Source organism: Gracilinanus agilis, chromosome 4, assembly GCF_016433145.1.
Source record: "Gracilinanus agilis isolate LMUSP501 chromosome 4, AgileGrace, whole genome shotgun sequence".
Classification (NCBI taxonomy): Eukaryota; Metazoa; Chordata; class Mammalia; order Didelphimorphia; family Didelphidae; genus Gracilinanus; species Gracilinanus agilis.
The window spans coordinates 412684630-412707334 of NC_058133.1; the positions used below are offsets into that span (position 1 = coordinate 412684630).

The following is a 22705-nucleotide window of genomic DNA, read 5'->3' on the forward strand; positions in this document are numbered from 1 at the left end:
GAGAGAGAGAGAGAGAGAGAGAGAGAGAGAGAGAGAGAGAGAGAGAGAGAGAGAGAGAGAGCGCGCAAATAGAACATATATAAGGACCTGCTTGTGTACTTCAGGCTAGGGACAGGGACTATACCTGTGATTTCACTGAACTATAGGTCAGTTCCTCAGTAATTCACCATTTTAAAGAGTGATCTGAAAAATTAAGTGTTTAATTTAGGCCTAGATTTTTCTTTATCTACTAATCCGTTTGTCTCTCCTTCCTCATCCTCTGTGCACATGGTTATGTGTATGAAAGAGAGATGAAGGAAAAGAAGGAGGAGATATATCTATTTACATTTCTAAACATTAAACATTCATATTTTTAATAAATATCCACATATTTGTTAAATATATTCACATATTTCTATTTGATCAATATAAATCCTTATATCTATTTTGAGGGGGAAAGTAGATAGTTTCTTTAATGGTAAATGTAGCCCCTGTTCCTTTCCTCAGCTAAGGCATCAGAGAAAAAGACTCACCCCTCAGCCCTACTAGCCACCCCATCTCCCCCTAGTTTGACCCTTTCTGATACCCACATAGGTCCGATGATCTTACTCAGAAGGTATGGAGTAGCTAAGGAACAGGCAGTGTGTGTAATATAAATAGAAGCCTATGAAAGCCAAGGCTGTCTTTTATTGCTTTTTGTGTCCCCAGTGCCTGGCACATAGTAGGTGCTTAATAAATGTTCATTTGCTACTGATTTGGTCAGCCCAGCCTCTCTAGTTGGCCTTGGACAATCCGCTGGGCTGCCATGTTCTCTGTGAAGTCCCCTGGTGCTGCAGGGGATAAAAAAAGAGTTTTTGGCCTTTGCCCAGGGGGTTCAGCCAGCCTTCGAGGGAGGGTCTCAGCCCTGCGTCCACAAAGCCTCGTTTTCTTACCCTCCATTCGGTCCCAAGACCCTCAGCGGGCTGCAATGTCCTAAAATGCACTTCTTAAACCATTGCTCTGCACTGCCCCCTCCCCTGACCTAGGGTCTCCGCCTGCCTCCCAGCCCAGCCCCCCCACCATACCAGGAGCAGATCAAGGGCCTCTAAGGGCCCACCAGACCCCCTCCCCAGGGTTAACCAGAGGACTGGGTGGCAGCTCCTGGGAGATATGATCCAGATCAGTATAGATCTGAAATGAAGGGAAAGGAGCAGGAGCTCTATGAGCTAGTAGGTAAATGGGATACCATCTGGGATAGAAGTCACTTTTTTTTTTTTTAATTTTAAACCCTTAACTTCTGTGTATTGACTTATAGGTGGAAGATTGGTAAGGGTAGGCAATGGGGGTCAAGTGACTTGCCCAGGGTCACACAGCTGGGAAGTGTCTGAGGCCGGATTTGAACCTAGGACCTCCTGTCTCTAGGCCTGGCTCTCAATCCACTGAGCTACCCAGCTGCCCCCCCCCCACGTCACTTTTAATTGATCATTTACAAATATAGCAAATATAGGGAGATCAGGAGAAGGTTCGGTACACAGGTGCACATTTCTGTATGCCGTCACTCTGTCACTTGTATAATGTGTGCAAATATATATGCTTAGATTGTACATCTATAATGGCTGTTGCACAGAATGACACTCGTGATAAAAACCAGTTTAAATTCATGGGCTTCTTGGATTTATATGTTTTGATTGCATTGACAGAAAAACTTCATTTAGGTTTCTGACTACACATCGTATAATAGACAATATTTGTATAAAACTTTAAAGTTTGCAAAACGCTTTATAAATATTATGTAATTTTTTTTGTGACAACCTTGGAAGATAGGTGTTAATTATTCCCATTTTACCTATAGGGAAACTGAGGCAAATGAGTTAAATGACTTGCCCAGAGTCACACAGCTAGTAAGGGTCTAAGGTCAGATTCGAGCACTGGTCTTCCTGACTCCACTCCACCACCTTGCTGCTTAGGTTTTTTTAAAACCAGAGTTTTGTTTCTTTTTCCAGTTAGATAATTAATCCCTCGTTCTTCTTTTCCCTTTAAATTGCTGCCAGAAAGTTGATTTGGCAATTTTTTTTTTCTCATCTTTCTTTTAAACTCTTACCTCCTGTCTTAGAATTAGTACTTAGAATTCGAATTGGTTCCAAGGCACAAGCGTAGTAATGGTTAGGCAGTTGGAGTTAAGTGACTTGCCCAGGGTCACACAGTGAGTAAGGGTCTGGGGCCACATTTGAGCCCAGGACTTCCTGTGGCTAGGCTTGGCTCACCAACCACTGAACTACCTAACTGCCCCCTAAGCTTTTCATTTTTAAGTCATTTGCTTTTGTATTTTACTGAGTCAGCCTGGAGGGCTCTCCTTGCAGCTTTCCTGTTGTTGTTTCTATTGGGCTTTACTTCTATCAGATCATTTGTCTTTTTGTTGTCTGCAGAAGACAACAGCTGTGTTTAGATGGTAGACCCACTCCTGGGGATCATTGAATTTTTATACTTAAATTGAACTTCTGAGTATTATAAAAGAAATGCAAATGTAAAGGGCACTAAAGCCAAGGGTCTTAATAAAAGACAGTACTGGTGGTTGGTTTTCTTCCTTTAAAGACCAATTCTTGAGAGAATGCCTGTCCTTAATTTATCCTAAAAAAATAATGTCCTTAATTTATCCTAAAAGAAAGTTTTCTGAGTGTCTGTGATTTGATGGGGAAGGATCAAACCGTGGGTAGTATAAAATTTGAAAATATATTGAAAATTTGTAATTAAGTAAGGCAGCCAGTTTGAACTTTTATTAGGCCTCTTAAAAAAGTATGTATCATATTTTCTGAACAATTTATCAAATAAATGAGACTGTCTTTGAAGGGTTAACAAAACATTAGCCAATTTTTTTTTTATTTTAGGTGTTTCAGGAAATAAACTATACCATTAGGATTAGTAAAGCATCTGATAAAGAATTTTTTAGAATGTACTTTCTTGTATATAAAGTGACCCCTTACCACTTGAACAAAATAATAGAAATCCAAGATTATTAGGGAGCTGCTTTTGTGAATTGTGAAGGATATTTTGTAATTAATATCCCACTTGTTTTTTAATATTTCATAAAATTTTCTAAGTTCACTTATCTCCCTTGTCCTGCTTTCTTACAAAATCGTTTTAGGAGAACCTTGTTGTTAAAGACAATAAGGTAAAACTGAGTTGAAGAACTACACGAATTCCAAATCAGAACATAATCATTATGGTTTTAATATTATTCACAATAAAACATTGTTCGATCTTAGGAACTGACCATGAAATGAAAGCTGATGCCCAATATTTTGCTTAACTGTGAAAACCTTAGTAAGTTATTTGAATTCTCTAAGCCTCAGTTTCCTCATCTGTAAATAAGGGGGTTGAACTAAGGACCTCTAAGGTTCCTTCTACCTTTACAACTGTGATCCTTTGATACTTTAAAGTTAGACTTTCTTCTACATTTTTGGGACTTGTCATTTTATCACTATGGGCATTGCCACCACCACTTTGTAATTTACTTAAATAACTTTGAGAGTTACTATAGTTGAAAAGTGTATCATCCTGTGTCCCATCTGATCAGGGGATCCAAAAACCAAAAAGGATATATGCGATTTGGGCATAGTTTTTTAGAATCCAAGGATATAATGACAGCAGACTATACCTTAAGTTAGCATAATCAAAGGTTCTTTAGTTAATTAACCTGATGAATAATATTATTTTATGTCACATGTTTTTATATCTAGATTATATAAAAATAAGAATAAAAGGATAAAACAGAAACTTCTCATTCATAAAAAAATAAAACATTTGTAAAAAAACAAACCAGATTTTGATACTTTATAGTCATGTATAGAAAAAGCAAATGTATATTTTTCTTTTTAATGTCATTCATCATTTCACTTCATATAAGGCATTTTTGTTTTTTCTTTTGCTACTTTCTTACTTTTGCTGAATTATAATAACAATGGTAAAAAATGGCCAAACAAAACCTGGGAAGTAATATGTTTCTAATTAAGAATTGTCTTTTTTAGGCCAAGTTTCAAGGAGGTCACTCACTAGGCGTGTCCCCTTTTGGCTCCCTTAGGCAAGCGTACTAATATTTCCTTGGGAATGAAAAATGTAATGCTTTATGCCACATAGCTGAAATAAAACACATATTCCATTTGCAGAAAATAAAAGATCTCACAAATACCAACTCTGAAGAATTTTTAACTTCACCAACTCTTCCTTTATGTGTTTTTGCAAGAAGGCTGTGAATGAACAGGAATTCAGACCTCCTCAGGTTATTCCTAGAAGGGCAGGCAACAAGGAGGATGGAGGAACTGTGATTTGAGGCTCCTTTTGGTTGCAAGTGTTGACATGACTCCAGATTTTGCTACATAAACAGATGTGGATATGCATATTAGGTCAACATCCTTAATAGTTTGGAAATTCTTCAGAATTCTCAGGAGCACTCAGATAATTTCATAAATGATTGTTACCAGGAGATTCTCCAGGGTGAGAGCCTGTTTGCTCTGGTGGTCTATGAGACTTTAGCTCATCGGTATAATGGGACTTGCCCCAAGGTGGAGCAGTAGACAGCCAGATACCCAAAGGCTTTTCCTCAGTCTACTGATTACAGACACAGTTTGGAATTCGGTTTAAAATTCTTAGACTTCATGTTGTCCTTCTAAATGGATATGTTTAAATGGCATCGTCTTAAAAACACTCTGGCATTGTCTTCTTTATCCATCATTTTTCTGTCTAGCAAATATCTAGCAAGAATTGATTGCTTCAAAAAAAAGTGAGGAAGGGCAGTGAGGTGGTTCAGTGAATAGAGCACCAGAACTGATGTCCAGAGAACCTGGATTCAATTCTGGCCTCAGACACTTCCTAGCCATGTGATCCTGGCAAATCTCTTAATCCCAATTACCTAGACCTTGCCACTCTTCTGCCTTAGAATCAATTTGTTCTTGAATAGAAGGTAAGGATTTAAAAAAAATGTTTTAAGTGATTCTTCTGTTCTCCATTATCTACTCATTTGCCAAAGAGAGGTTTGTCTACTTCAGAGTTTGTATTAATGATGGTTTTATCTGGGTAGCCTTTTTTTGTGATTGTCTTGGTTTGATATATCGATATTTATTTATTTATTTTATTATTTGTGTTGGTTTAGTTAATTCAATTTATTTAATTTAATGATTAAATTAAATGATATGATTAATTATATATTGCTTAGCACATGCATTTAATTATAATTAAATTATTAAATAATTAAATCATTGAGCAATTAATCACAACTGAGTAATTAATTAGTTGTTGCTTTAGTTAATTTGTATTAATATGAATATATGTTAATAAATATATATTTATTTAATAAGCAATCCTTTTATTTATTAAGTGCCTGCCAGGCCAACAGAACACTATTCTACACTTAGGAGTTCATTCATTCATTTGATTCCGCTAAGATAATTAGGGCACAGCCTCAGTCTCAGTGACTTTTACTCTCTGAGGTAAGGAAGAGTGAAGCATATAGGCTCAAAAATGCAACTGTACAATAATGTGAATGATCTTTCAGAATCATTTCAGCATTTTTTTGTCAATAGTAATAATAAGCATTAACTGGCATTTATATAATGCTTTAAAAGTTTTATAAATACTTTACATACAATATCTCATGTGATCTGTCAGGATCTCAAGAATCCTCATCTTTCTTCTTATCCTTTTTCTATTTCTTAGGTCCTAAGACTCATATTTAATAGAAGTTAACATTAAAATTTACCAGTCATAGTGCTTTAGGGTGGTATTTACTATTCTTTACTTCTGAATACTGTCATTCTTTCATTCAGTAAATATTTTTTAATCTACATGCAAAGCACTAAGGCATACACTGTATAACCAATAAGTGTTTATTGAATTAATGAGTTACTATTGATAGAGAAGGAGTTATATGTTTAGGCTTTTTTAAGCAATGTTTTCATTTTCTGTCTTGGGAAATGAGATAAAATGATGATTTCCTTAGTATCATTCCCTATTTCTTATCTTCTTGGTGTGAGGGCACTTATTTATATCTTGGTTTTACCTAAGAAGAGCTGAGTAATATGGCCAGGTTTTAATGATCTAGCAACTTTTGGATGGTTATCTTTGTTGCTGTTGGGTGAGTGGTAAAGATCCCACAAATATATATAAGTATTTTAACATGTCTGTCTTTGGCAGGTTGAATAAATAATGAAGACTGGAAATGAAAAAGTATTCAGTGCATTAAACTGAGAATGCCCATTTGCTCCTTTTTATAAACTTTAACTTAGGAAAAGTCACTTGTTGCTAGATGACATTTTAAAAAACCATACAAGTCATGAGTAAAGAGGCATTATTAGATTGCTCCTTAGAAGACCAAATTACAATGCAGGAAATGAGTACCTGGAATTACATCTCCTTTGCCAGCATTGACACCAAGTTTTGGTTACTTTGAGTTCATTCAATACAGGATTGTAGTTTCTGAAACTCTCTATTTTTGTGTGTGTATAAGGATCACCCCTACACCCCTGGGAGAAGGAAAAAGCACGGTCACAGTTGGGCTTGTTCAAGCATTGACCGCACACCTGCACATCAATTCCTTTGCTTGTCTGAGGCAGCCTTCACAAGGACCTACTTTTGGTGTTAAAGGTATTTTACCCAATAAATACATGTAGCATCTCATCTTTTCTTCACATGATAAACAGGTAGTTTCTTCTTCTTGATGATAATAAAAAGTGACAAATTTCACACTCTGCTCTATTTAATTCTAGGCAGCATGCAGTTAAACACATGTATATAATTGTGAAATTCATAAGAGAATATTGTGTACGGGTGTATTTGTTTTGTAGATGTGTTGTTCCTGAGGTTCTTTTGCCCATTATAGCTAATGTATTTGAATGCTGCACTTTTTGGACTATAACTATTCTCTTGTCAGGCTTGTTTTCATTTAGACTTCTGAATATCCTTATTCACTTTATCTTATTGCCTTTATTTAGAGGCAAGTAAGTGATTCAGTGAATACATTACTAGGCCTGGAGTCAGGAAGACTCAGTTCATATCAGATCTTAGGATACTATTTATGCAAGCTTAGGCATGACACTTAATCTCTGTTTGCCTTAGTTTCCTCAATTGTAAAATAAAGATAATAACAGTAGCTACCTCACACATGAAGCAATATTTGCAAAGCACTTGGCACAATGCCTAGCTTATAATAAAGAACTTTAAAAATGTGTGTTCCCTTCCCCTTATTGGTTAAGTTTGTAACATGTTTAAAACCATGTACAATTCCATTCATTAGTGTGGTAAATATTCTTTGACAACAATCATCTGCCCATTTTTACAGGATTTGCTGAAATTTTTATTCTTGTGTTATGCAGGAGGAGCTGCAGGTGGTGGCTATGCTCAGGTCATCCCCATGGAAGAGGTAAGGACATAAAAGGGAGCCACATTGTGAAATGGCACCTTAACATTTTCTCCCTCCTCATAATCTCTATCTGTATTTCTCTCTGTTCAAAATTATTAGTGCATATTTTCCTTGCCCTTTGGAAAGTAAGTTACTGTCTAATCTGAAAGTAATTTGGTGCCTCAAAAAATAAAAATATAAAACTCAATACCATATGAAAAAATGCTCTAAATTACTACCAATTAGAAAAATACAAATTTAAACAACTCAAAGTTATCTCTTCATGCCTTTTACATTGGTGAATGTGGCCAAAAAGGAACATTATAATATTAGTGGTGATATGAGAAAGTAGATACACAGTTGGTAAAGCTTTGAACTGATACAACCATTCTGGAGAGCAATTTGGAACCCTGCCCAAAGGTTCACGAAATTGCGCATATCCTTTGTGACCCAGAAATACCTCTACTAAGCCTGTTTCCAAAAGAAATCAAAAACAGAAGAACACCTTCTTATACTAAAATATTTATAGCAGCTCTTTTAGTGGTAGCAAAGAACTACAAACTGAATGGATGTTCATCAATTGGAGAATGGGTGAAAAAGTTGTCGTTTATGATTGTAATGGAAACGAGGAGCAGAATGGTTTCAGAAAAACCTTACAAGATGTACATGAACTGATACAAAGTAAAGTGAGCAGAAGCAGAACACTACAGTGTCAGAAATATTGTAACAGTGATCCGTTGTAAAAGACTTAACTACTCTCATCAATATAATAATCTGAAACAATTCCAAAAAGACTCATGAAGACAAGTGCTTTCTACATCCATAGAAAGAACAGTTACTTTACTTTTCTTGCTTTTTCTTTCCTTCAACATTACTTATGTAGAAATATGTTTCATTTGGACATATATATTGCCCTTCTCAATGAGTAGGAGAGAAGTTGGCAGAAGGGAAAGAATTTGTAATTCAAAATTTTTAAAAAATTGAATGTTAAAATTAAAAATATTTTTTAAAGATATGAATGGCCTTGATAATTAACAATGAATTGGAAAACAATGATCTGAAAATGGCTAAGGCCACAGTATCACTTTAAACTCAATAAAACTACCTGTGAACTTTAAAAAAAGATAAAGTATAGTAACTTAAAGTAAGAAAAAGAAAATTTCCAAATCTTAAATCATTCATAGTTTGTCAGTATACCCTTATTTGGAGTATCAGACTATTTGAATTTAATTGAAGGAAAGAATACCTAAAAATTCCTTTTTTCCTCCTTCATGTAGGAGAAAAAGTATACATTTATTTACTTTCATAAATGTATACTTTTATATATTTTGGAAATATATAAATGTATATGCAGTATATAAATGTAGAATAATAAATGTATAATCTAATATGTAATTTTATTTTTAAAATTTTGTAATTTCAATTAATTTCCTTTTTCTGTTTTAAGGATTTATAATTTCAGAAATGCCATAAAGACTGATTTGGTGGTCTAGAAAAGCAGGAAAATAAATTTTTGTCTTTTTTTATAGTTCAATCTTCACTTAACTGGTGACATTCATGCCATTACTGCTGCTAATAATTTGCTGGCTGCTGCTATTGACACCCGGATTTTGCATGAAAGTACTCAGACAGATAAGGTGAGGAAGACCTTTGGTTTTTTTCTACTTCACTTGCCATCTGATTCTCTAATCATTTATTGAAAGAATAAAGATTTCTTTGTTTAGATACTTGGGAAATCTTTTTAAAGCTAAAATTTGTTTGCGGGGGGGAGGTCTAAGTCTTTTCTTTTTTACATAACATCTCTTCTTTTTTAGGGCAGCTGGTTGATATAATAGATAAAGCAGTAGACCTGGAATCAGAAAGATGTGAATTAAAATCCAGTCTTATACACTTACTAGCTGTGTGATCCTAGGCAAGTCACTGGACTTCTGTCCGCCTCAGTTTCTGCAGCTGTAGAATGGGAATAGTAACACCTACCTCCCAGGATTGTTCCGAAGATAAAATGATGGCACAGTGGGTCTGGAGTCAGGAAGGCCTCAGTTCAAACTCAACCTCAGATACTAGCTGTGTGTCCCTGGGCAAGTCACAACCTTGTTTGCCTTGGTTTCTTCATCTGTCAAAGGAGCTGGAGAAAGGAATGGTAAACCATTCCAGTAACTTTACCCAGAAAACCCCAAATGGGGTCACAAGGAGTCAGACATGAGACTGAACTACAATATACGCTAAGCACTCTATAAATATTATCTCAGGGTACATGCAGTCCAAGAGGCAAATTGCAGCCCTGAAGTGAGCAAATGTACCACCATTAATTATTTGTAGACTTAGAGTTCAGATAGGAAGATCATTTTTCTCAACAGTTCTGCATGGCTTGTAGCATCTTCCATATCCATCATTTAAGACTGTGTGTGTTTATGAGAAATAGAGAACTCATGTCCAGAAAAACATTAATTTGAGAATTTTTAGGATCTCTATTAAGGAACCATGTCTATACAAACTGACTAATATTATTAAGTTGTAGCTGAATTTTCTTGAAAATTGAATTAAAGTTATGGTTTCTGTTAGGCCAATTTTCGTGGGCTCTGAACTAAACAACTTAAATCTCACATGGCAAAGTGTATGAGACTGCTGAATGTGATCCAAATTTAATAGCTGTACCTTAAACTTGATTTTGTTGCTCTTTTGGTTGGTTCTCAGGCGCTGTTTAATCGATTGGTGCCATTAGTGAATGGTGTGAGAGAGTTTTCAAGCATTCAGCTTAGTCGATTGAAAGTAAGTTTCCAGTTTGTGTTTTTGAGGGGAAAAATGTAGAGGTTATACTGCAGAAAAGTAAAATGAAAACCTTTTAAAGTGCATTAGCAATTGTTTCACCCACAATTTGGTCTCAGGATTCAGAAACTTAACTGGAAATAAGATAGATTTAATATGCACTGTGAAATTCTTAAAAAATGAGTCAATAGGCAAGTCAGAATTTTAGTCTACTTGGCCTCTGCTCTAAAGGTAAGAATTTTTTGGTGTTTATCAGTGCAATCATCTTGTTTGTAATCCTCAGTTCTCTGTGGGAAAAATACTAAATGATGATTATTATGCATATAATTGGACAGCTTGTGGCACACTGATGATCCCAAAGGCAATAGGATCTGAATTCAGACCCTTACTAGCTGTGTGACCCTGGGCACTTAACCTTCTTTGTCTCAATTTCCTCATCTATAAGATGAGTTGGAGAAGGAAATGGCAAACCAAGCCAGTGTCTTTGCCAAGAAAACCTTAAATTGGGTCATAAAGAATGAGACACAACTGAAACAACTGAACCACAGCTAAATGGGAGAGGAGGAAGACCAGCCACTGAGCAGATCAGGAAAGAATTTCACGCAGAAGATGGCACTCAAACTTAGCTTTGAAGAGTCAGCATGAATACCCTTCTTTTGCTTTTAGTTGTTTCCAAAGTCCTGTAGTGTGAATACACATTAATTATCACTTTGATTTGCCCTAGTTCTCTAGCAGAACTATGATTGTCATCTTAGGTGTCAGGAGATAGTGTCAAAGCTTTACCACACTGATTCCAAACTAAAATTGTGTAATTTAAAAAAAAAATCTACCTCTGTCGTTCCTGAGTCTGCTGGCTGGTGTGAGCCCGTGGGCTCTGAGATTTAGAGGTGGGGAAAAAATTTAGGGGTTTTCCAGGGCCAGTTGCCTGGGGCCATGCAACAAATAAGCATGTAAGAAAGTATTCATACTCAGGACCTCCTGACATCAGGCCTAGCCCTCCGGCCACAACAACCATAAGGCCTCTCTTGGTCACATCAGAAATTTGATTAAAGCTATGAGAAGTGGGAAGTGTCTTACACTACAGGATTCTTCAATAATTTAATTAATTGGAGAGAAGTGGTTTGTATACCTCTCCTCTTAGCTTCATATTATAAGTAATTTATATTTTCTTTTGCCTAACATTAAGTCACAGGCTTTTAACCTTCCCTATTCTTTTTCTCATTATAGAACCATGGCTTAGAAAGTAATGTTTCACTGGGGGAATGTGCAGCCTTAAAAAATGTTATGTGTTTTTCACTCAATTAGAAGAAAACTGCTTGGGAAACAATATAAATGCAGGCTTTTCTTGAAATAATGGTTATAAATGGCAGTGTTTGGGGCTGAATGTAGAGTCTGATAAACTAGTGTCAATTATGTTGACAGAATTTTTTCTCTCCCCTAAACATAGTGGTCAGGGGCAGCTGGGTGGCTCAGTGGATTGAGAGCCAGGCCTAGAGACTGGAGGTCCTAGGTTCAAGTCCGGCCTCGGACACTTCCAGCTGTGTGTGACCTTGGGCAAGTCACTTGACCCCTATTGCCCACCCTTACCACTCCTGGGCCAAGGACGGTCCCTAGCCCGGATGAAAAAGGAGGAGGGTTGGGCGTGGGGCTAGCAACCCCACCCTGTAAAAACTACATCTGCTAAAGAAACTGCAACCTAAAGTAGGGGCAGCTGGGCTAGCTCAGTGGATTGAGAGCCAGGCCTAGAGACAAAAAGGTCCTAGGTTCAAATCCAGGCTCAGACACTTCCCAGCTGGGTGACCCTGAGCGACTGTGTGACCCATTGCCTACTGGTTGTGGCCCTATGCTCCTAGAATGGAGTCCCAGGATAAAAAAACAAAAAACAAAAAACATAGTGGTCATGTAAAGGAACATATAGAAATTTGTGGGGACAAAATCTAAAACCAACAGAGGAAAGTTTTTCTGTATACATTTGGTATGTTTCATTGAAGTGTCTTATTTTTCTTTTCTGTAGCAATTAGGAATAAATAAAACTAATCCAAGCACACTGACAGAAGAGGAAATGACCAGATTTGCCCGACTTGACATTGACCCAACTACTATCACATGGCAAAGAGGTACTCGCATTTATAATGTCTCTAAGATCTATAAAACACTTCATTCATTCATTCATTAATTAGCTAATTAATTAATTAATTGAAGTTTTTTTTTTAAAGAAAAAAAAAACACTTCATTCACCATAGTTCTCTGAGGTAGCTAAGGAAAATATTATTATCCCCATTTTATAACAGAAGAAACTGAGGCTTGGTGAGACTAAATGACTTCAATCAGACTATCAGTGAGCATTTAATAAGTACTTCCTCTGTGCCACGCAAAAGAGGAAAGATGGAAAAGAAGGAAATCTAATATAAACGTCTATAAAATGTGTAAAGAGGAAAACTTGTATGGTCCTTGCTCTCAAGGAACATGTAGTGCATTCCACTAGAGAGGTTCATTTGGGATAAAGACAAGTAAATATATACCAAGCAAATGCAGGTATCCCTTCCATATTGCCAGGGTTAGCCATGCTGGAAAGTCTGCATAAAAATTTTTGAACGCTCTCTTTGTACCAGAAAAGAAGTCTGAGTTTTGTTTTTTTAATGGAGTATTTACTGTAAAAGAAATTGTGTATATTTGCAGTATTAAAAGGTAAAATATGTTGATACTATACATATACTTTATGCATTTCTGAGTTGCTAAAATTTTTCTGTATTTCTACTGGCCTTGGCATGTTATCTATGGCTTCCACAAAACTCCCAAAAAATTCTCATTTAATTTCTTATCCTGACCTGTGGATACCTGCATATACCAAGTTAACACAAGGTAATTTTTAGTGGGGTAAAGATGAGCAAAAGCCTTCTATAGGAGGTGACACTAGTTGAACTTTGAGAGAATTTAGAAATTTGAAGATCAGCTTGTAAGGGGCTTTAACTGTCAAACAGAGGAGCTTGACTTTTTTCCTTAGGAGTAGTAATAGTTTGGAGCTTTCTGAGCAGCAAGAAAATGTCTTGATCAGGTTTGCACTTTAGTTATATCACTGTGTGATGATTAAAAATTCTAAGAGAGGGGCAGCTGGGTAGCTCAGTGGATTGAGAGCCAGGCCTAGAGACAGGAGGTCCTAGGTTCAAATCTGGCCTCAGACACTTCCCCGCTGTGTGACCCTGGGCAAGTCACTTGACCCCCATTGCCTACTCTTACCACTCTTCTACCTATAAGTCAATACACAGAAGCTAAGGGTTTAAAATAAAAAAAAAATAAAAAAAATTCTAAGAGACTGAGTTCTGTGTAAGAAAATCAATTATTGATCAAGCTAGCAATAACTAATAAGTTAATTGGTCACTGATCTCTCTTGATGTTCAAAGACAAAGACATTCATCATCTTGAATCATTAAATACAATTTTGGAAACTCATTATTCAGCCCTCGCCAAGATGTCTCCAGTTGAAGGGATACCTAATGAAGAGGTGGGACAATTGTCTCACCCCACTCTAATCCCTCTCTTGAAGATGGGAAAATCACATACCTGATTATGGGATTTCAAGATGAAGAAATCAGGTTATACTTATTCAGAGTGACTTTTCCTGCTCACCCTTAAGAGACTCAAGGATGTCTCCATGCTAGTCCTAGATGTACTTGGCCTAAACTAGTTTTTGTTTCTCAGTTTTAGAAGTCACTTTGGTGCAGGGGATGTGAGAACATTCCTCAGATTACTAGGTCAAAGGAATGAGGAAAAAGACTTGAAGAATTAGTTATCTAGCCCTATTAGAAATCGAATATTAAAGTTAGAGCATTAAATAAATCTTCCCAATTTGACAGTTGTTTATGGAAGATGCTTTGGAAAGGAGAGGGATTTGGAGGCAGATGGAGTAGAACCCTGTAGCAGGCAAAAGGTAATGAGCTCCCAAGCTATGGCCATGATATGAAAGTGGAAAGAAAAGAATGGAAAAGAGATATAACTGACTGAACTTATTGGGTGAAAGAGTGTGAGGCCTCAAGAATAACCCTGAGGTCATAAATATGGATGACTTGAAAGGGGTGATTTTGAAGAGAAAGTTACTGAATTCTCTATTGGAAAAGTTGAGCTTGACTTGCTTAAAGGTATCCATTTGGAAATGTCCAATAAGTAGTCAGGGATGGAAGACTGGGAATTAGGAGACAGAGTAGGGCTGAATATATAAATATGGGAGTCATCTGCAGAGAAATGATTGAACCAGCAGGAGTGGATGTAACTTTGGAGAGAGCAAGAAGGAAAATGGAGATCCAGAATAGTCTAGATATAAAGTAGTAATGATGGAACAGGACATGGATAGAGTTATCCACTTTTTGAAGAGTTGTGAAGCCCTTCTCTTCCCCAGAGAGGCACTGGAGCAGAAATCAAGGTATCTAACTATAGAAATTTCAGAGCCCATCCAGTTCAAACACCCAAAGAATCTTCCTGTGCTTTCCTTAACAAGTTATCATCCAATCTTTGCTTGAAGACCTCTGGGACAAACAACTTGTACCATGAATTATTTTTTTTGGTGGGGCAGAGGGGGAAGATGGGACTTTGGGTGAGAAGGTTGTATGCAGTCAGATTGGGGTCTTCACTTAACTTTTTATCCAGTGTGAGTGAAGAGGTGTCCTGAATGTGATTATATATATAAAAAAAAAAGTATCAATTTAAAAAAAAAGTTTACGATCTTAAGGGAGGAGGAATTCACTGCCTTCCGAGGAGAGGGCCATTCAAGTTTGCATAGCTTCAGTTTAAGAAATTTTTCCTTATGTCAACATCCTTCTTTGTAGCTAGATCAGAAAAGATCGTGCCTTTTTATCTTGCCAATTCTTCAGCCCAGAAGAAGCTTTGTAAACTTTTGTCTTGTGGATTTTATTCTAAGAGGTTTTGTGTATATGTTTTTTTAAACAATTTTTTTTACAATTTTATTGATGCTGAGGGAAAATGTGTGAAAATATCATAGAGCAATAATCATAGGTCACATTTACATAACAGTTTCAATAAGTGAGAAAGTGACTAAAAAGATTTCTCCCAATCCCAATAAGAAGACAAATAGTGGATAGAAAATTCCAAGTAAATGGTAAGAAATATTTCTGTGAATTCATCTATCTGGTCAGTTAAAAGGCTTAAAATCTGGTCAAATGAAGGAATTTTTATTAGGTTTTTTAGATAATTTTTAGTTGTCTCAAGTGATTCTTAAGTTCCAAAGAATAGACTGTGAGTCTATAGTTCGTCTCAAAAATTTAGTAGTTAAGGGGATAGCTAAGTGACTCAGTGGATTGAGAGTAAGGTCTGGAGATGGGAGATCCTGGGTTCAAATGTGACCTCAAATACATTTTTTGCCTAACCTTTACACTCTTCTGCCTTGGAATCAATACTTAATGTTGCTTCCAAGAGGGAAGAGAAGGATTTTTCAAAAGAATTCAATTAGTTAAACTATTTTATGTTACTTAATTTGTGAATTAGGTTTGAGATTCTTTTTTTTTTAAAGAGCCACACTAAGATTTACCTGTGAAAAAAAGAAAAATACAAAGGCAAAGTGCACTTTAAATCAGTTCTCTAAATCAGATAATAGAGTCACATACAGTCTGGTGTTATCCTGTCTTCTTCTATTAGAATAGTCTCCTTTTAGAGACGGATTCAGAAATATAGCAGTGACCTCAATTCTTGGATCCTGGTATAAAGAAAGGCTCCCTAGGTTGACTTATGCCAAATACCAATGCTCAGTTGGATTTCTTTCTGAGAAGGTAGAAAGTCAAAGTATTCTGTGGCCTTGGATCAATATTAAAGGACTTGATAATTCTAAAAGTTATTCCAATAAACAGAAGAATCCTATTCCTGCTCAGGGCCCTGAAGTATGGAAAGTTGGAGTGTTAATGAAAACACATAGAGAGGTCAGCAGACTCTGGTACTGGAAGCCGTGATAGTGACATCATGGCAAGGAGTGACCGGGGCTGAATTCGTGAATTACCCAGTCCCTGGCTAAGGAGCACCGCCATGCTTGTGCTCTGGGGCCATTGTTACAGTAATAAGGGCTCTCATAAACAAAGTGTGATCGCTGTAATAACACTACAGTGAATGCAATTAGTAAGAACACTGGAGGAAAACATCAAGTGGGAGTGTGGGTATGGAGACAAAGGGAGATGAGTCATGTCCTGGGCTGTCAGACTTCACCGTATTACAGCCTGCACCCCCTTGGCAAAGCGGCTTGAAACTTAAGACTTGTTTATTTTCTTATATTCTGAAATTTTCCAAATTTTACAATTTTTTTCTCTTTTTTCCCCATCATTAACCATAGGTAACCAGATCAGCAAATACAGAGGCACAGCTGTATCAGCAGAGACTGTGTGTATAGTGTCAATAACTAAGTTTTAAAAAATAGAACTAACAAAGTATTTGAGCTGATTTATGCATAACATATGTGTTCTGTGCATCTTTAGCTATCAGAGATAATGAGCAGGAATTGTATTGTTTTCAGTCATGTCCCACTCTTTGTGACTCCATCTGGGGTTTTCTTGGCAAAGATAATGGAGTGGTTTGTCATTTCTTTCTCCAGTTCATTTTACAGATGAGGAAACTGAGGCAGATAGGGTTAAGTGATTTGTCCAGGGTCACACAGCTAGTAAGTATCTGAAGTCAGACTTGAACTTAAGGAAGATGAGTCTTCCTGCCTCCAGACCCAGCACTGTCTCCACTGCAGCATCCTTCTCAGGTATAGTTTTGGTCTATTTAGGACTCAAAGAATATTCTGCAACAAAAATTATCAAACCTCTAACATGAGATCAAATTCCTTGGGTTGACCAGATCTTAAGCCTTTTAGCTAACTAGGTAGATAAGTTTACACAAATATTTCTATCATTTATTTAGAATTTTCTTTCTACTATCTGTCTTCCTACTGGGCTTGAGAGAGTCTTAAGTCACTTTCTGATTTACTGAAACTGCTATGTAAATGTGACCTAGTATGATTTCTCTCCAGCTCTTTCACATATTTTTCCTCAGCATCAATATAATTGTAAATTGTGAGAAACCCTTCAGTACAGATGGCATCCTGAAGATGCAGATGGGCTTTTGATGCCATTGGCTCCCAAAGATCACCCCAGCTGCTTTCTTGTCTGAGGTTTTTTGTTGCTTTTTTTTTTAAACTTTGTTAAATGAAGAACAGCTGAACTTTGGTTGTTGGCCTTTTTCTGAAATTTGATAAAAAGAAAACTTTACTCCTATGCCAAGGTTTTGTGTAGTACAGATCTGAGAAAGAACTCTCCCTTATTTTTTCCTTTTTTATGATCAAGTTGTAATCTTTCCAAATGGCATATTTTAATGCAACAATGTAAATTGTCATAGGCCTCAGGCAAAAATGGCAGCAACCTATCAGAATTTCAATAAGTTTTCTCTTTCTGTGAAGTTTGTTGTTTGTTTGTTTTATGAGATTTTATGTCTGTAATTTTGGCTGACTTAAAAGCATCTGTGCTGTGTAGTCATTGTTTGATTAAAGGGCAAGTATAGATGGACACGTTAGTAGGATGGAAGATGTTAAGCTTCTAGATGTTTTCTAATCCCTTTACAAAGCTACCTTAATACTATTGTTGTCTTGAATCTCTCACTATAATTTCTCTATTTCCGTTAGTGGCACAGTCATCCTCCCAATGACCCTGGCTTTTAATCTGAGTGCCTTTCCTTTCCCTTATCCCACATATCCTGTCAACTGCCAAGTCCTGTCAGTTGTGCCTCCCTTGTTGTCCTCACATCTGTCCCTACTTTTCAGTTCCCTTGGCAACTACCCAGGGCAGGCCCTCATCTCTTCTTCTTTCCTAGACTATTATTGACTTATCCTCCTAACTGTCATTGTCTTCTGACCCCTCTCCCATATCTCTTTTATATAGCTTCATTCCTAAAGTGGGCCATTTCTTCCCCACCACCCACTGAATACGACCATTAGTCATATTTTAGAAAAACATTGATAAACTAAAGGGCAGCTGAAATGATAGAGAGCCCCAAGTCCAAACCATGAAGATCCATTGAACAAACTGCATGTGTTTACCCTGGAAAAAGGGAAAGGGGTCAGGGGGGAGGTGGAGGACTGTAAACATTAGCATTTGAAAGGCTGTCTTATGGAAGAGCATTAAGATTTATTATGTTTAGCTTCAAATGACCAAACTTGGAGCCATGGATAGAAATTGGGCAAATTTGGAGTTGATTTAAGGGAAAACTTCCAAATAGCTGGAGTCATCCCAAAGTGGAATGCACTTTATCTTATAGTAAAGTCATCCTTTATTAAAGGTCTTTAAGCAAAGATTGGATGACTACTTGAGTATATTATAGTAAGGTTCTTCTTATGGTGTGGGTTAGACTAAGTGGTTGAGGAATTCTATGTGTTCCCCCTCATATAACCTTATGCCCAGACTTTGAATTTAGTGTTATAGAATTTAGAGTGGCAGTCTTTTCAGAGATCAAATCCAACTCTCCCATTTTGTGAGGATACAGGAACTCAAGGTGGTTGTGACTTGTCCAGGGTCACACAACTAGTAAGTGACAGAGTCTCTTGATTCCAATTAGTCATTGCTGTCATGCTTTCTAGTTTTATTTCTAGATTATTTATTTTAGTTATAAAAGTATATCTTTCCCCCATGTTAGATTGTAACCACCTTAAGAGGGAGATACGTTTTATAGATGTCTTTTTATACCCACCCTCCTTCCCCCAAGCTCCCAGCAAAGTTCCTTGCTTTATTGTAACTGTACCTTAATAAATGTTTATTGAATGTTCTAATTAATGTTGTTAAAGAATATGTATAGAGAGAAATGTAAACAGTTCTTAATTACAGTAATATAAATTCTGCTTGTTTTCTAGAATCATTGAATGGCAAGGCAGTATAAAATATGTAGCAGGACATTCATAATTCAATAATTATTATCTGATTGCCTCGACTGGTAGTCATCAAACTTTTTTTAACCAATATCAATAAACTGAGAACATGTCCCTCTCCCCCCAAAAATACATTGATAGATAAAGAAACTTGGAAACCTAGAATTCGGTTGTTAGTTTTCTTTTAATCATTTCTCTCATTTTTCAGTATTGGACACAAATGACCGATTTCTACGAAAAATAACCATTGGTCAGTCTAAGACAGAGAAAGGATTCTTTCGCCAGGTGGGTAAATTTACAGCTAAGGAAGAAGTTCTCTGGTTTGAAGTGGTTAACTCACCCACAATGACTAGCTAACTGCCACTCCTGTTCTTCTGTCCAACTGGGTTTCACATCCAGTCTGGAGGCATATCCAGTTGTCTTTCTTGGAAAGTTTCAGCTTATGATCTCTTTGGCTCACACCTTCCTTGGATATTGGGGAAGAGATGAGTAGGGTTAGCATCTCCTCAGGAGAAAGCTACCTCCTAGACCAGTAATGGGCAAACTATGGCCCGAGGGCCTGATGCAGCCCCCTGAAATGTTCTATCCTGCCAAGCAACATTATTCCTGATCTGATGAATACAATGAGTAGGATACAATACAATAACACTTCGAAAGAGTTGCCTTAGAAACAGACTGGCAGATGAGCATTTCCTTTCCTTTGGCCCCCTCTTTAAAAAGTTTGCCCATCACTGTCAGGAACTATGTCATTTTTACCTTTATTTCCCCAGCACCCAACATAGAACCTGATCCATTGTTGGTACTTAATAAGTACTTGTTGAATTAAAGGTTTTTGACCAAAAGAACTTTTGTAGTGTTTCAGCATCAAAGGAGACCTCTGAAGTCTACCCAATGGCTTGAAGTTCCCTTGCCCTTCCATTTCTTTCTGGCTTGCTTTATGAACACAGTCATAAGAGGAGATGAGAATATCACATAGACTGCTCAAAACAAAATCATTCATCTCCAGCTTCAACCACTGAAAAGCTTAGAAATTTTGTGCAATCTGCAAAATTGATTGATTCTGTGGTTAACTTTTCAGCTAATGAAATATAACCAATCCAAACAGTTTTTCTGTTACTTCCTAATCACAAGATAACAGTCTTGGAAACAGGTATGAAACTCCAAAGAGCTAAGGAAAAAAATCCCCATGAAATTTCTGAGATCAGAAAGAATGAATTCAAAAATGTTTCTCTGTCTGTTGTAAGGGGGTTTTCATTTGTTTTGAATGCCTACCCTCTTTCTGTTCTTTATTTTTTGCTAGGGAGGCAAATGGAATCTTCTTGATTGACACTAAATACAAAAGAGAAAGGAAATAGGGAAAGGAATGAGCATTTATATAACACCTGCTCTGTAATGGACTAAGTGCTTTACAAATATTAATCTCATTTCACCAGATAGTCTCTGATAAAGGAGGAAAGGCAGAAAACATGAGAATAAGAAATGGAAACACTGCAGTGTTTTCCAAGACACATAATAAGTACTTTATTAAATTTTTCAAATGGATAAGGGAGTCACTGTTCTGTATGCTGCTATCTCTACATAACAGTCACTAAGCAAGAGAAGGACAGGCCCAGAACGCGTACCTTTTTAATTTTGATTTTATGTCCTAATATAGATCTTTGCCTTTTAAGAATACCCTGGAAAGGCCCCTCTGTGACTAATAAATCCTTTGGCTTTGTCCTCCGTAGGCCCAGTTTGACATTGCTGTTGCAAGTGAGATAATGGCTGTTTTGGCACTAACAAATAGCCTAGAAGACATGAAAATACGACTGGGGAGAATGGTGGTAGCCAGTGACAAAAAAGGACAACCTGTAACTGCCAATGATTTGGTAGGTATATAAATGGAGGTGAATTGGGTCAAAAACTCCTTTTGTGAAAGATAAAGCACAATATTTGCAGTCATTTCCTTAGCTTTACCTCAGACGAGTGAAGACTTTTCTACCCCTGTAAATTTCTACCTTGGGAGTTCAAAGAACTAACATAAATTTTTGCCTATTTAGGATTTAATGAGCTTTTTTTTCACTCTTAAACTTTACTTTTTCATACAGATTAGTAAATGACTACAAATATTGTGTTTTATCTTCCACTTTGAAACAAAAAAGTTGCTAGCCTTTTATCTTGTAAAAAATAGAGAGAAAAAAATGTTAAGCAATCTCTTTCCACTCTCATAACTTTTGACCATCCATTGTGAGATCCCTCTTCTTCCAGTTTCTACACCCAACATCCTCTTGACTTCCTCTTCCTTTCTTTCAGTCCTTGAAAATGTTATGATTAAAATTCTCCAGATTGTTTATTAATTTATAATTGTTTATTATATAATAAATTGTATATAATTATTTATTAGTAATAGAAAAAGAAAGAGAAAAACTCAGGATTCCATAGCTTCACCTAATTAATCTGAGTTTGCCACTCTTGTCTCCATTCTCCAGCCAAAGCAACCACACCAGCAAGCATCTCCAGTCCAATGAGCCAAAAGACAAATGCCCCCCAAAATCACCTTCCCACATCCTCAGTCCCTTCTCTTATAAAGCCATTGACATCACTCCCTCTGGGTCTCTGGGACTTGAGCTTAGTTCAGGTCAGAGCCCAGTCTTCCAAACACCAGGAGTCATGTGGGAGTAAAGGCCAGCCTCCCTGGGAGGCCTCCCATAGGACTCACAAGGGTAGTCAAAGGGTAAGTCTGATACCAACCAAAATGGGTTTTCAAAAGGAATAAGGGGTAGAATTGACATTAAATTCACAGCGGTCCTCCTCCTCACCTTGATTCCTTCCTTTCTCATGTTCTTGACCTCACCTCTCTGGCCCTTCCTTCTCTCTCAGTCTTCAAACTCTATCCACCAGCTTTTTCTGTGCTAGCTAAAAATGTTCCCAGAATTCCCCATCCTTTAAAAAACCTTCACTTCACCCAGATATTACTTTAAACTTATCATCCTTTATTGTATCATCCCTTTCTGCAGATGATGCAGCAAAGCACTAACTTTGTGACCCTAGGCAAGTCACTTAACCTTTGCCTGCCTCAGTCTCCTCAGTTGTAAAAGGGATGGTAGTAAAGCCTACCTCCCAGAGTTAACCTCAACATTAAATGGGAAAATATTTGTAAAACATTGTGACACTATACCTAGCATATAGGAGGCAACATATAAATGCTAGCTCTTATCACTTATATTTCTTAGTTCTCAAAGTATCCTGTCTATTTTTTAATCATCTCTGCTGTGAGATTTTCATACAAAATTGAGAAGAGTTTTTAGTAATTAAGATTAGTTGCTTTTCACGACTAAAGAAGAAAGACTTCTTCCAGACACTTCCTTGTCATGAATTCTGAGATACTGGACATTAGAAAAAAATGGCATTTACTAGAAGTGCATTAAGGATCACCATAGCTAGTGCTGGGAATTGTGACCACAGAAGGCTTCATCCATTTCAATAAGGCAGTGTTTGTAATACTCTGAATTCTATAAATTTTTAAGAAGTAGCATTAGAAGACTTGTGCCATGGATAAATGAACAGCTGATTACCTACTGTCTTAATTGGATCAGCCCATCCAATTGAACTTTACTCCCTTCTTTCACTTCCTCAGCTAATATTACATGGTTCCAGATTGCAAACAAGAATGCTTTGCAGGAAATAAAAGCATTACACTTCCTTTTGCCTCTGTCCTATAT

The 22705-nt window shown here is 36.9% G+C and overlaps 1 protein-coding gene across 1 annotated transcript in view; it reads left to right on the forward strand.

Moving 5' to 3' along the window:
• The window catches only part of MTHFD1L (methylenetetrahydrofolate dehydrogenase (NADP+ dependent) 1 like), a 200983-nt gene that overhangs the window by 70671 nt on the left and 107607 nt on the right, over nucleotides 1-22705 (forward strand). Inside the window, exons 10-16 of the mRNA XM_044671679.1 lie at nucleotides 6458-6594; nucleotides 7323-7369; nucleotides 8878-8985; nucleotides 10043-10117; nucleotides 12129-12231; nucleotides 19213-19289; nucleotides 20732-20872. Of these exons, the coding sequence (XP_044527614.1) occupies nucleotides 6458-6594; nucleotides 7323-7369; nucleotides 8878-8985; nucleotides 10043-10117; nucleotides 12129-12231; nucleotides 19213-19289; nucleotides 20732-20872 (688 nt within the window). The remainder of the gene's footprint in view (nucleotides 1-6457; nucleotides 6595-7322; nucleotides 7370-8877; nucleotides 8986-10042; nucleotides 10118-12128; nucleotides 12232-19212; nucleotides 19290-20731; nucleotides 20873-22705) is intronic.